The sequence below is a fragment of the Vanessa cardui genome, chromosome 9 (genome assembly GCF_905220365.1).
Source record: "Vanessa cardui chromosome 9, ilVanCard2.1, whole genome shotgun sequence".
Classification (NCBI taxonomy): domain Eukaryota; kingdom Metazoa; phylum Arthropoda; class Insecta; order Lepidoptera; family Nymphalidae; genus Vanessa; species Vanessa cardui.
Genome location: NC_061131.1, coordinates 1795055 through 1808757, shown reverse-complemented (window position 1 = coordinate 1808757; position 13703 = coordinate 1795055). Strand labels below are relative to the sequence as shown.

The 13703-nt window shown below is 32.0% G+C and overlaps 1 protein-coding gene across 1 annotated transcript; it reads right to left on the bottom strand.

Moving 5' to 3' along the window:
• Positions 1 to 737: 737 nt before the first annotated feature.
• LOC124532377 (2-acylglycerol O-acyltransferase 2-like) lies at positions 738 to 9738 on the bottom strand. Its single transcript, XM_047107274.1, has 5 exons — positions 9581 to 9738; positions 6156 to 6383; positions 5041 to 5484; positions 4046 to 4245; positions 738 to 2502 (listed from the first exon to the last, which is right to left on the bottom strand). The coding sequence occupies exons 1-5, from the start codon at positions 9607 to 9609 to the stop codon at positions 2345 to 2347; spliced, it is 1059 nt and encodes a 352-aa protein (XP_046963230.1). The 5' UTR covers positions 9610 to 9738; the 3' UTR covers positions 738 to 2344.
• Positions 9739 to 13703: the final 3965 nt, after the last annotated feature.

Sequence of the window (13703 nt, the reverse complement as noted above, 5' to 3'; positions counted from 1 at the left end):
TGCAAAAAAACATTTGATAAGAGTAATTAATGCTAAAAAAATACAGTATATGTGTTTTTTATCTCTCTATATAGTATAAAACAAGTCCCTTCACAGTTCGTACAGACATAGTCCGAGTAATTCAACTGGAGGATTTATACGTAAAAAAAAGAAGTAAAGTAACAGCCTGTAAATTTCCCACTGGGCTAAGGCCTCCTCTCCCATCAAGAAGAGGGTTTGGAACATATACGTATGCATATTATATTATTTGACGACCTCCGTGGTCGAGTGTGGACACCGGTTTTCATTGGCACGCCACTCCAAGATCCCGGGTTCGATTCCCGGCCGAGTCGATGTAGATTATCATTAGTTTATTTATTTGTATCGTACCGTCGCGCGTGACGTTCGCTCGTTTTTCTATGTTGTCTTGGATCTGGTTCTTTGCGGTACCATCGTTACCTCTGATTTTCCATAACACAAGTGCTACTAACATTGGGATCAGAGTAATGTATGTGATGATGTCTCATATTTATTTATTTATTATATAAAACTCGATAATCTTATTTTCCTTGCCGCAAAAATTTGTATATAGACAGACCCTTAACCGTGTAAAGACAAACCACAGTAAAACGACTGAATAGAAAATCAACAATTTAATATTAAATTTATACATTCGAGTACCCATTACAAATATTTTATTTAAATTATAACATAATATAATACATTTTAATTTGTACTTTCATTGCAATATTATAAAAATTTACTTGATGATAAAAAATCATATGCAGAGGTAATTTTAAACTTTAATATGAAATAAATAGAACGATTAAAAAAGTACCAAAAATCATCCGGGGTATATATCAGTAAATTATTGTACTACACTATCTACATATAGGTGAATTTATAAGGAGTTAAAAGAATTCAATCATATATATAAATATACATGCATTCAAAATTTACTATAAGACTTTTTTAGTCTCCTTTAAAATAGTCATATGATAAATTTCAAATTCGAATATAATAATATAACAAAATACGTTAATCGTATTCAATATTTAAATAGCATTAACAAAGGAGCATTAATAAGAAGCTAATATAGTTCGACAAAACTTAGATGTAGCATCAGCTAATTCATTAAAACAGTTAATGCCGATTTATACGACCAATATAAATAGCTCCTTATCGCGTCATTCGACGCTATTCGTCACTATAGATTCTTGAGTCAGTTCAAGCCGAGAAAGCAAATGCATGAAATCGACGTGTCAAATTGACTAATATATTAGGTCATATGATATTACAAGTTATTACGTTTGTGTAAAGATCATATTCACATAAGAAATTAATGTTGATAATTTGGGATAGCGTACTTAATTCGGATGTGATCGGTTTTACGAATTTATTATTTTTTACCGATGCTACATATAAGTTGTGTCGTACTATACCAGTGTGATTGATTGAATACGCCGTCCTTATTTCACTCTCTATCTAAACTCTTTACCGGATTAGAGTATAGATAGCAACACTGTGCGAGCGAGAGGTAAATAGAAGTGACGCCATTTTAATCACACTCTTTATCTGCGTGGGTAGTGGGCAGTAGTTACGGTAATTATAACCGCAAAGTTTGACACGATGAAAATACACAGTTTGCTTGTATTTATGATGTAAATTTTTTTGGCTTTACTATCACACAACTATATAACAGAATAAAGTCCGATTACCAACATCTAAACTAATATTATAATTAAGAAAGTAACCCTGTATGTTCTGTCTTTAAGGTTAAACTCCGATTTAGATGAAATATCCCACGAAAGTACACGGAGTACTTTTTAAAAACACCCCTCCAGGGGGAAAAATATCGTTGACAGTTTCTATAGATAGGCCTATAAATTTTACGCTAGAAAAAGCACAGGTTAAATTATAGTATTATGCTTTCTTCTGTAGTTGAGGAAAGTATTTACAAATTTAAATTAATTCATAGCCCATAATATTATACATCTTCTAGAAATGTTTGTATAAATAGCTACCTTGTTTTAAGTGATATGACTTTGTCAATTGGTATTGTTTTTTTCATTCAAATTGAGTCATGAGTCATATTACCAGAACTAGGACAATTAGGCAAGACAAAGACTAAAAAATTAGATCGACTAACTAATGTCAGAGAGAAAGAGACGACTTGATAAAACGGCACCGACCTCAAATAAAATAGATGAAATTAAGAGAATAATGACGTAACGATACATGTATTATGAAAACTTAGAATTGGCAATACTTGATTTTACTTGTCACAAAACATTTCACGATTATTATCATGGTATGTTCGTGCATCTAATCACAGGCTTGAATAATTGATACGTTGGCTAGCAGTCTAGGTAATGACTAAGTGTTTATTCTTATGGTCCGTTAAATACTTTGATTTTTCAGATTCAAAGAGGTCGATTAATCTTCGTGTGAACTCAGCGTGTACCGCGTCCACTTCCTCATCAGTCGGGTCTAAGTTTTTCTCTATCTCCATTGGCACACCAACTGAAACATTAGAACAATCTATATTAATATTATAAATGTAAAAGTAAGTTTGTCTCTCTATTTGTCGCTTTTCTACTACCCAACCGCTGAACCGAATTTAATGAAAATGTCCAATAAAGGACATAGGATACTTTTTGCCTGACACATAATAGCCAATACCCTTAAAGCGAGCGAAACAGCGAGTGACTACTAGTATTACAAAACATCTTAATAAATACTATTATGATAATTTTGTTCTATGTTCAGAAGTGACAAAAACTGAAGTTTTTTTCACATGAGGTATTTTAGTATTGTACACTACTAGACGCGAGACTGACTTTCCGTGCTCTCAAGAAAGTAAATTTTAAGAATTACTTTCCAGAACATTCGATAGATTTATTGGTGACCTTGGATTCTAATCTAAGACCGCATCGAACTGACAAGACAGTTAAATAGTACTAAAATAAAAATACATGCAAATGCAAATCGCGAAATGTAAAACGCATAGAATAAGTAAATCTGTTTATTCACATACCATCTTAGATAGGCAATATGTTTTATCTAAATAAATATCAATTGCTATAATATCATCTTGTTAAAACTAATAAGATTATACGATTAACGGCTATCAATAAGTCGAACATCTTATCGAATTAAAATTTACTATGACAAAACTCTTCGAAAATGACGAAATCGGTATTACACGAATTTTTTATCACACTACGTTTGATTAGATTAATTTAAACGTATAAATGAATATTAGGTATGTATCTTTAAATAACCAGACGGTCGTTAGGATAAATTATTGGAATTACTGTCGAAAATACAGGCTAGAGTCTAGGGGGTTTACACTCTCGATCAACGGAATAAAGCATCTGAACTCTTTCCGGTCTTTTCGAATTTTCCATTCCTTCGGTTTGTGAGATTTAGGAAATAGAGACGTAATTAGCTGGTCTACCTTGAGATTGGTCACCGTAGCCGAAATTCGTCTGGCATTATCTAAACATATAATAACATTCGAGTATCTGTTTCCAATATTAAAATAACGGCTTTTTACTAAATGCATGTTTCTATTACATGTTACATATACCAAAACATTATTTTTTACAATTTTTTTCGTCTGCCTTTCTGTTTTTTCTGGTCAAATGGCTTGACCGATTATGACGAAATTTTCACTAGCTTAGGTCTTTTTTTATGGTATAGGTTGGCGAACGAGCATATAGGCCACCTGATTGTAAGTGGTCACCATTACCCATAGACAATGACGCTGTAAGAAATATTAACTATTCTTAAAATCGTCAACGTGCCACTAACCTTGGGAACTAAGATATTATGTCCCTTGTGCCTGTAATTACGCTGGCTCACTCACCCTTCAAACTGGAACATAACAATACTGAGTACTGTTGTTTGGCGGTAGAATAACTGATGAGTGAGTGGTACCTACCCAGATGGGCTTTCACAAAGCCCTACCACCAAGTACAAGTACAGGTTACGACGATAATTTCACTGTTAAATTCATTCGCGCACGAAGTAAAATAATTTGAAATTACAAGCCAACACTTACCAACTGTGGTGATGGGCGATCTAAGAGGAAGCACTCCAAACGAGTACTGGAATACACCTCTCCCTATTGGAAACACTGGTGATATACCCGTGATCTGGCGCACTTTCTCCTGGATCTTACGGAGCAAACTATCTTCACTGTTATTCAGTGGACGATATACATCTGTTTCTCCAAATGAAAATACCGGTACTAGTGGTGCCCTAGAATTTATTGGATAAATTATGAGTAAGTTAATAACATCATTGAGCAGAGATGGCCCAGTGGATGGAAAGCGTGAAATCTTAACCAATGATTTCGGGTTCAAACCTAGGCAAGCATCAATATGTGCTTAATTTGTCTTTATAATTCATCTCGTGCTCGGCGGTGAAGGGAAACATCGTAAGGAAATCTGCATGTGTCTAATTTCATCGAAATTCTGCCACATATGCATTCCACTAACCCGCAATAAACAGTGTGGTAGAATATGCTAATAGGAGCTTTACTTTACTTAATAACACCACGTTTTATCAACACTAATATCCATAAACTTATTACTTCACAAGCTTTTATTTCATTATTATTATTTTTGTATGTGCGTTACCTATAATTTAATTCAGGCTATTTTTATGCGCTTCTAAGTTTTTTTACCTGATATCATCTCTTTCACAAACTAAATTCTAGGCGTTGTTTGAATTTTATCATATCTATAAACACAATAGGTGCTTTGTATCTTCCTATAAAGGTATTTTTTATTAATATTTAAAGCTATAAACTGTTGACTCCAATAGTAATATAAGTATATCGAAGGTGCGCTTGTTATCTATAAAAGGCAATGTCCTGACTGACTCTTATCAACTCACAATTACAAGACACGGATAGTTAGATTTTGAAAAAAAAAACTAGAGGTCAAGCTGACATGTTACATCAAGATTTTTGTCTCAAATTTTTCAACACCCTCTTACCGTATTTGTTTTCGTAATTGAAACCGCGTTGATTAATAATAAGCAGTAACTCACCCAGATTTCATGGCAACACGAACGAAACCTTTCCTCCTGCTCAATATCACTTTGTATTCACCCGGATGTGAATCTAACGCCTCGGCAGCTCCTCCGACAAATAGCACCACACATTTGCCTTGATTTTTATTCTTATCAAGAAGATATAACAAGCTCTCTTGAGAAGACGCGCAACTACCCAGAGCGAGTACCAATTCTCTAAATAATGGCACTCGAAAATGTCCTCCCAGAGTTATCATATTGCATGTCATGCCGGGAAATACCTTGTAGAAATCTAAGGCATTTGTGGCAAATGCGCCAAAAGCTCCAGAGCATACCACGCCATGGGGAAAGCAGGCGAATAGGTAGTTTTTCGAGGTATCCAATTCGGCGGTCTTAACCAGTTTTATTGGATAATAATCTCGGTAATAGCGCCATAATGACCAATTTCTCACCCATTCTACTCTGAAATGAATTTTGTATTAATTACTGTCTTAAAATATCACGAAAGTTATTTTAATAAGCTAGCTGGTCTAGTGGCTACATACAAAGACGCCTTGCGTCATAACCCGAGATAGGGTTAAATGAATAGTATAGAAAAGTATTTCGATGAATCCTCAATAAGTGTGGAGACTGGAAGTTGAAACTATATGAACTCCTATACCTCGGACAATAAGTAAAGCTGTTGATCTCTTTCCGGATGTGTAGGATTTGCCATTCCATCGTATTATAGAGTTAGTGCACACACTTGTGGTCTATAATTTCATACCTGGCAAGATCGTCCAGGTATACATCATAATAATTGCTACATGGAATATATCCTATACAGCATAGATCGATATTATTAAAGTTATTCATTTCGGGATATTTACCATGTTTTTTATTTTTTACGAGACTGTCTCGTGAACAAGACATTCGTAGATAATGTCGAAATATCGAGCTCCACCGAACAAAAATATAAAACATGGTAAACATCCCAAAATTAATAACTTTAATAATAAAAATAACCATGTTAATTTAAAATCTTATATAGTTAGATATTTTAAATATTTTTGCTTAATGTTCTGTAATATCGTATTGGGACAGCGTCATGTATACAGTTTTGCTTTATAAATAATAAAGTAGTGGAAACTTACATTCTACCACCTCGATTGCAAACGTCAAGATCATTCAACATCCACACGCCATATAGCAACGCTAGCCACCAGTACGAAGAATATAAGAACTGGATGTAAATAAAGATGCAGAAGGCTTCTCCGAATAATATAAGGCATATCCAGGCTGCCGCTGCTAAGGTCTGCAGTCTTCGGGCTAGAGGTAGGTGGAGCGGCGCCCATTCTATGCCCAGAGCCGTTGAAATTGCTCTGAAAATAGGTTAATAGTTCAAACTTTACAAACGTTAACGAGTAACAACGATGTTCTAGTAAACAGATATGTCATTAACGCGCAAAAAGTGGACTAGAAAACGTCCTAATTGAGAAGTTTGCCTTAAGTCGTTTTCATCATAATTATGCCAATAATACGTTATAATACATCATAATTATGTAGTAGTACGTTTTGCGTAATTAAAACATCTAGTTATCCCTTTTACTTATTGTTTTTATCAAGCTATCCTTTTTACTTGTAACGAAATGTAAAATAAACCGTCCCCGGCGCGGCACACATTTTTCTGTTGCTTAGTATGGGTATAACATCTGTTTATTAGAATATCATTGACGAGTAAAATTTCCCGTCGAAGTTTGTTTGAATAAATCGCCGTTTAAATGATTATTTAGATAAGCTATCAGTCATACACCTTAATGTTAACGTTAGAGAATTATTAATCGCCATAAAAACGTGGTTATGTACAGCTGTATGTAGGTCATAGTCTTATATTTGCTTATTTACTAAGTCTACTCCCAACAGGTGAGTAAATATTCATTCTAAATGTTGAAAATAATTTATCACTACATAGTATAAAACAAAGTCGCTTTCTCTGTCCCTATATCCATATGGATGCTTAAATCTTTAAAACTACGCAAAGGATTTTGATGTGGATTTTTGTAATAGATAGAGTGATTCTAGAGAAAGATTTTTGTATACAATACATGGATAATATAGCAAAGAAACACTGATAATTTTAGAAGTTTCTAATGTGATGTCTTGAATAAACAAATTCGGTAGTATATTTAGTATCAGTATTGCCGTGCGAAGCCGAGGCGGGTCGCTAGTAGACAATATTTAACAAAGTTTTTACTCTTAATTAGCCTCAACATTAATATTATGCATACATCTTAAAATAATTTCTAAATATATTAATGATCGATAATCAATCTGCTTATGTATGTATTATATAATTATTTTTTTCGTAAGTATATCTTTTATAAATTGGATTAATACTATTGAAACTGTAGAACTGAAAGGGTGACATTATCTTGTTTGAAAAAAAAAACTCCTTAAAAATAAAGGAGAAAAACAAAACATAATGTATATATTCTTATCAATACATATAATAAAATTGGAGTGTCTGTTTGTAAAATTGAAATTGCCCTATTCTACTCAATACATTTGTTTACACGATACATATACCAAAATAACATTTTTTACAATTTTTGTCGGTTTGTCTGTCTGTCTGTTCCGGCTAATCTCTGGAACGGCTAGACTAGATTTTGACGGAACTTTCACTGGCAAATAACTGATCTAATAGGGAGTAACTTAGGCTACAATAATGTTTATTTTTTGTTAAATTCAAACGCGTACAAGGTCGCGGGCACAGCTGGTAAGTGATATATTTTTATTTACTCGGAATTAGGTCTTTGCAATGCCTTCTGAGGAGGTCCATTCGTCTGTTTACATATCTAACGCTAAAAATCGAGTTTGAAGGTGAGTGAGTTAGTGTAACTACAGGCACAAGCGTCATAACAAGTTTGATCTTTGTTCCCAAGGTTGGTATGATTTTAGGTATGATTAATATTTTTTCTTTATACGCTATGGGCGGTAGTGACCTATCGTTAGATTACCCATTTGCCTATGTTATACAAAAATACGGCTACATGATTACATATCGCGTTGTCTTCTTCTTGTGATTGTTAAATTGATGACGACAGAAGAAGAAAGAAGGTAATCTATTCATTCGGCATACAAGGTGATGAAGACCAACAAAAATTCATTTAGCAAAGTATTGAGTTACAACATCAATTAACCAAGTTTAATGCATTTTATAAATGTTTAATTTGTTACAATTTCTAGACACAATAAAGACTCGTTTAATAAAGAATACAATTGTTTTAAGCAAAAGTATTTCATTGTCCTAAGTTCAAAGTAAAAAGAATTGAGGTATATCGTCATGAAATTTGAAATGACAACATCCACGATATTATATATAACTCAGTATCAAAATTTAATTCGTACCAGTAGTATGTTAATTTAAATTTATTGAATGTATACTAATACTATAAATGTGACAGTAACTCTGTCTGTATATCTTTCGTTCTTTCACAACCAAACCAATGAATCGAATTTGATGAGATTTACTGTGAAAAGTAATTGAAGTCCAAGGACGGACATAGGCTACTTTTTGCCTGACAATCAACCTCATTAAACGCAAGCGAAGCCGCGGACTACAACTAGATAAACTGCACAATTGTACATGTACACATGCCTATAAATATGTCTTGTTTTTACGAGCATTACCTACTCACGCAACTCGAAAATTCTATTTAGACAAATAACTTATATTAAAAAACATCTTGCTCTTCCTATTTATAACATTATAGCAAATGCTTTGAGCCCCGCTTTGAGCTAATTATTTTATTAAGACTATGACCTCGACATATTGCCTCCTCTGATGGCAGTAGGTTCGTTTTTTGCCCTGAGGATCAGAAATGATTCAACGGGGAAATGCAGCTAGCATTCTTGCCACCATTCCACGCGATCAATATTTATACATTAACTATTTTTAATCCAAATTTTTAAACATTCAAGGACTTCGTTTGAATAAATAATTTTTCTTTATATAAATATATTAATTATATGACAAAAAAAAATGTAAATGACTACACAGCAATATAACCAATATTTTTTACCTTCGATAATTATATTTTACGAGCAAACAAATTACTATTAGGTACAGATAATTGCACTGAGAAATTATAGGTATATAAAAACTCTTTGTATTGGAAAAATGATATATGTTTATTATTATTGTAATTATCACTTATAAGTGGTAGGTCAAAGTCATTAAATTGTCTTGAATTAACCTAAGCTATTTATTGAATATAAACCCGTGATTAAGATTAATATTACTTTGTATTAAAACATATGTATTTACATACTCGAATTAAATAAGAAAACTATATTTTTTACATGAAATAATATTCATGATAACTTCGATAACTTTATTTATTTATTTATTAACTCTGAATAAAACATTTAACAACATAATTTAATTCAATGACAATAAAATCACGCGGTCAAAATTTATACAATATTTTTTTAAATTCATATTTTTATACCTATGTTTAAGTACTAACTGTTAATAATTCAATAACCTATAATATAACAAAAGTGATTTGGTACTTACTGAAATACTTTAACAATTGTATCCATCATATTATACACTTTTAAACTAAAACTTCGAACACACTTCCATATCACTTCAAGTCTGCGAAACTACTAAACACAATAATCTGTGATTAGTTATATTTATGTAGGTAGTCTCCAGCGGCGTTTCGTTATCTGAGAATTATTATTTTAAATTGTGACACAAAGTTTATTTTCATTATCTGGATGTGTTTAATAAAACTTTGACAATAAATAATATCGCGTGGACTTTAGGCCCAAACGAGTCATTATTTAATATTTAAACGACAGGGTATAAAAAGTAGACAATTTTAATATTTATCAAGTTTTGGATTATAAATTCAAAACTTAATTGTAATCAATCTAGAGATTTTCTTAGCTATTGATGTAGATTGTACTTCTTTGTTTTATCTTTAACGTCGTTAATTATATCACAGAGCTTAATTATCATTTTATAGATAACGTGTAGTGAGAAAATAAATATAAAAGTACAAAAGTAAAGTAAAGTAACAGCCTGTATTTCCCACTGCTGAGATAAGGCCTCCTCTTCCATTTAGGAGAGGGTTTGGAATATATTCCATCACACGGTTCCAATGCGTGTTGGTGGAATGCACATGTGGCAGAATTGTATTGCAGAAATGTTTTCCTTCACCGGCCAGCACGAAATGAATCATAAACACAAATTAAGCACATACATATAGTGGTACTTGCCCTGGGTTTGAACCCGCAATCATCGGTTAAGATGCACGCGTTCTAACCACTGAGCCATCTCAGCTCAGAAAATAAATATAGTATACTAATACTAGCTGTTACCCGCGACTCCCTCTTTATTTCCAAATTTCCAATATTATGATTTGTTTAGATTTTAGTCGTGCTGAAATACCAACCAGATAGTAATATTAATAATTCGTATTATTAGTCTAGAATAATAAATAGGTGTGTCGTAACGGCCAAGTGCAACTTCAAAAGTATTTGTAATCGATAAAAAATGCAATAGTTAATCAGGGCCAATTAGTAACTAAATACATTAAAACTATTTAAAAAAAATCCTTAAATATGTATGTATTTATATGTCCTAGTAACACTATTTTTGGTTGGGAAATTGTAAGTAGAGATATGTAGTTTTTTTAAGATATAGGTAAGCAGACGGGCTAATGGTCCACTTAGCGATACTTAATTTATTAAAATTAGTGCTGTAATTAAATAGACTATTTGACTACGCGAAAAATGAATTGTGAATTATTGTAATCAGTGTATATTATGAAATTTAATATGGTTATTTACTGACGAAAATTGAGAATAATACTTAATTTAAACACAAAAACCATAAATAAAAATGTATTTTTTCAAACGTTTCTCACGTGACACAAAACGCTCCTGGTTGGTCGGGCTTATGATGAAGCCACTTTCTTATAAACTTTGCTTTTCTTCTATATGTACCACAGATTAAAATACAGGAAAGTGACGTCACCGACCCCATTAGAGCGCCATATTGTCCAAGTAGCGTTTTGCGCGCTATTTAAATATAGAATTTTTAATATGATATTTTTCGGCAAATATGTACTAGAAATAAAAAACACAACTTTTACTGGGTTCCTTAACTTCTACTAAATAGTATAAAATATGTCAAATAGCCTATTGAGCCATTCCTCACATCACCAATGTGCTACTAGCCTTGGGAGCTAAGATGTTATATTTGTATGTCCTGTAATTACACTAACTCAACCTCTAAAGCAGAATACAATTATACTAAGAATTGCTGCTTGGTGATAGGTGTATGATGAACGCGTGGTACCTACCTAGACGGGCACGAAGCCCTACCACTAATATAAATATTCTCAGAATATACATATGAGATTTTTAATATTAATCTTTATTCTATTACTACACATATACATATAACTATGTAACGTAGTAGGGTATTGTAAGATAATTATAATCAGTTTAATCTCAATACGGCATATTCTCTTGAATAAATTACATCAAAGTTAGATACTACTATTATGTATAGTTGTAATTCATAAGTAAACAATAAATCAACAACATACGTTAACAGCCTGTAAATCCCTACGGGGCTAAGGCTTCTACTTTCTTTGAGCAGAAGGTTTGCATATTCCACCACGCTGCTCCAATGCGGGTTGGTGGATACACATGTGTCAGAATTTCGATGAAATTAGACACATGCATGCTTCCTCATGATGTTATCCGTCACCGCCGAGCACGAAATGAATTATAAACACAAAAAAACACATGAAAATTCAGTGGTGCTTGCCTGGGTTTGAATCCGCAATCATCGGTTAAGGTGCACGCGTTCTAACCACTGGGCCATCTCGACTCTTAATTTTGTGCTTGCTATTTTTTCTTTCTTAATGTAGACGTAGAATATTTGAACGTGCAGTAAAAATAAATTGCTCAGGACTCAGGTTTCTTCATAAATTTTCATTATACGGACAATTTAGATGGCTTCAGCCTTACTACTATGCCAACTAACCCATTCCTACAAAGGCGACATTGATGTCTTACATATTTCTCAGTCGAGTCATGTTTTGTAAGAGATAGAAATATTTCTAACGTAGATTAATTACAAATAGAAATATTTTACAATCACTGAAAAAAATCACAGTAAAAAATTCAATCCAATTTGAAATAAGTAGGTACCTTACTATTTGGGGAATGTAGGTATACTCTGAAAACCATAGTAGGAAAAAAGCCAAATAACTAAAAAACATTTTACAGCAAATTTACGCGACGCCATCGGTGTGGAGATTGATTAATCTATGGTGTTCACGATGGTTTTGCGAATCTATGACGAAAAATTTAATTGGAAATAAGTTGTTCAATGCAGTAGTGTTGTATTATAAATAAAAATTAATCATAAACTCTTAGGAATGCACAATATAGCTAAGATTACATTATAAATTGACTTCCTGTGGCAACTTCTTACCTCAAATAATTTACATCTTTATTCAAATCTTTATTAACAAAAATAAATAATACATCGTTATATCTGTTACTTTTTATATAAAGCGGCGATTTTCAATATAGTATTCTTTGATTTCCAAGCTGGACATATTGAAAATTGAACTACATCTAAGAAATAAGATGTGTCATTTGAGGAAAATACTTACCGATTTTCTTACTGTCTCTTTTCGGTAGAATCTTTTTTTTGGAATCCGTATTAGCATTACATTCAATTCGATCCTGTAACATGACGTTGCATAAAAGAGCCTACTTGATTATCGTACATACACTAATTCGATTTCAATAACGTTAAGGTTTTTAGTTTAAATGAAACGACTTGAAATATTTAAATATGATTCATTACCTATTTAATGATGAACTTTGACTCTAGGTCATTTTGGACTTTAAAATTATTATTCACTAATGACGATCAGATTGTGCAATGTCCTTGATATTATTTTTTAGTTGTAATAATATATAAGAACATTGAAAAATGTCATACGCGAACTTATATAGCACATTTTCCCTGTATTTTGTATTATACTTAATCACTACATCGTAAGAAAAAAAGTCGCTACCGCTGTCCGTCTGTCACTGTGTATTGTGTTTAGATCTTTAAAGTTATACAACAGATTTAGATGTATTTTGTTTTAAATAGTTATTGAATAATCTGATTTATTAGAAAGGTTTATAGTCTTTTCATGCATTAATTATATAGTAGAGAAACACTGATAATTTTAGAGGTTTCTTAGGTGATGTCGTACATAACCACATTTAATTGAGTTTAAAGAGAGTTAAGAGAAATAATTACATTATAATTATTTTCATTGACCAATTTTAATATCGAATACTGCAGATTGTAAAAATAGTAAGTAAAAGTAGATGTAGCAAATAGACATCCCAACATACATATCGCCAAATCAATAACTTTAATAACCACGTTAATTTAAAATCTAAAACAGACATCTTCGAAAACTTTGAACCATGTAGAATATTACCAGTTTAATATTAATTAATAATATAATATTAATATATATATAATAAAAATAATTAATATAATATTTTCCCAAAAATTGTAAAGAAAATACATACAATATTTTAAGTATGTTTTAATTTTTTATACTTTACAAAATAAATAATTAAAAATAATACAATTAACTAGA

Coding starts and splice junctions, on each gene's coding strand:
- LOC124532377 (XM_047107274.1), bottom strand. CDS start 9,609: ATGATGGATACAATTGTTAAAGTATTTCA. Junction 6,384..9,580: donor ACAATTGTTAAAGTATTTCA/GTAAGTACCAAA, acceptor ACCTATTTTCAG/AGCAATTTCAACGGCTCTGG. Junction 2,503..4,045: donor ATCGCCCATCACCACAGTTG/GTAAGTGTTGGC, acceptor CTAATGTTTCAG/TTGGTGTGCCAATGGAGATA.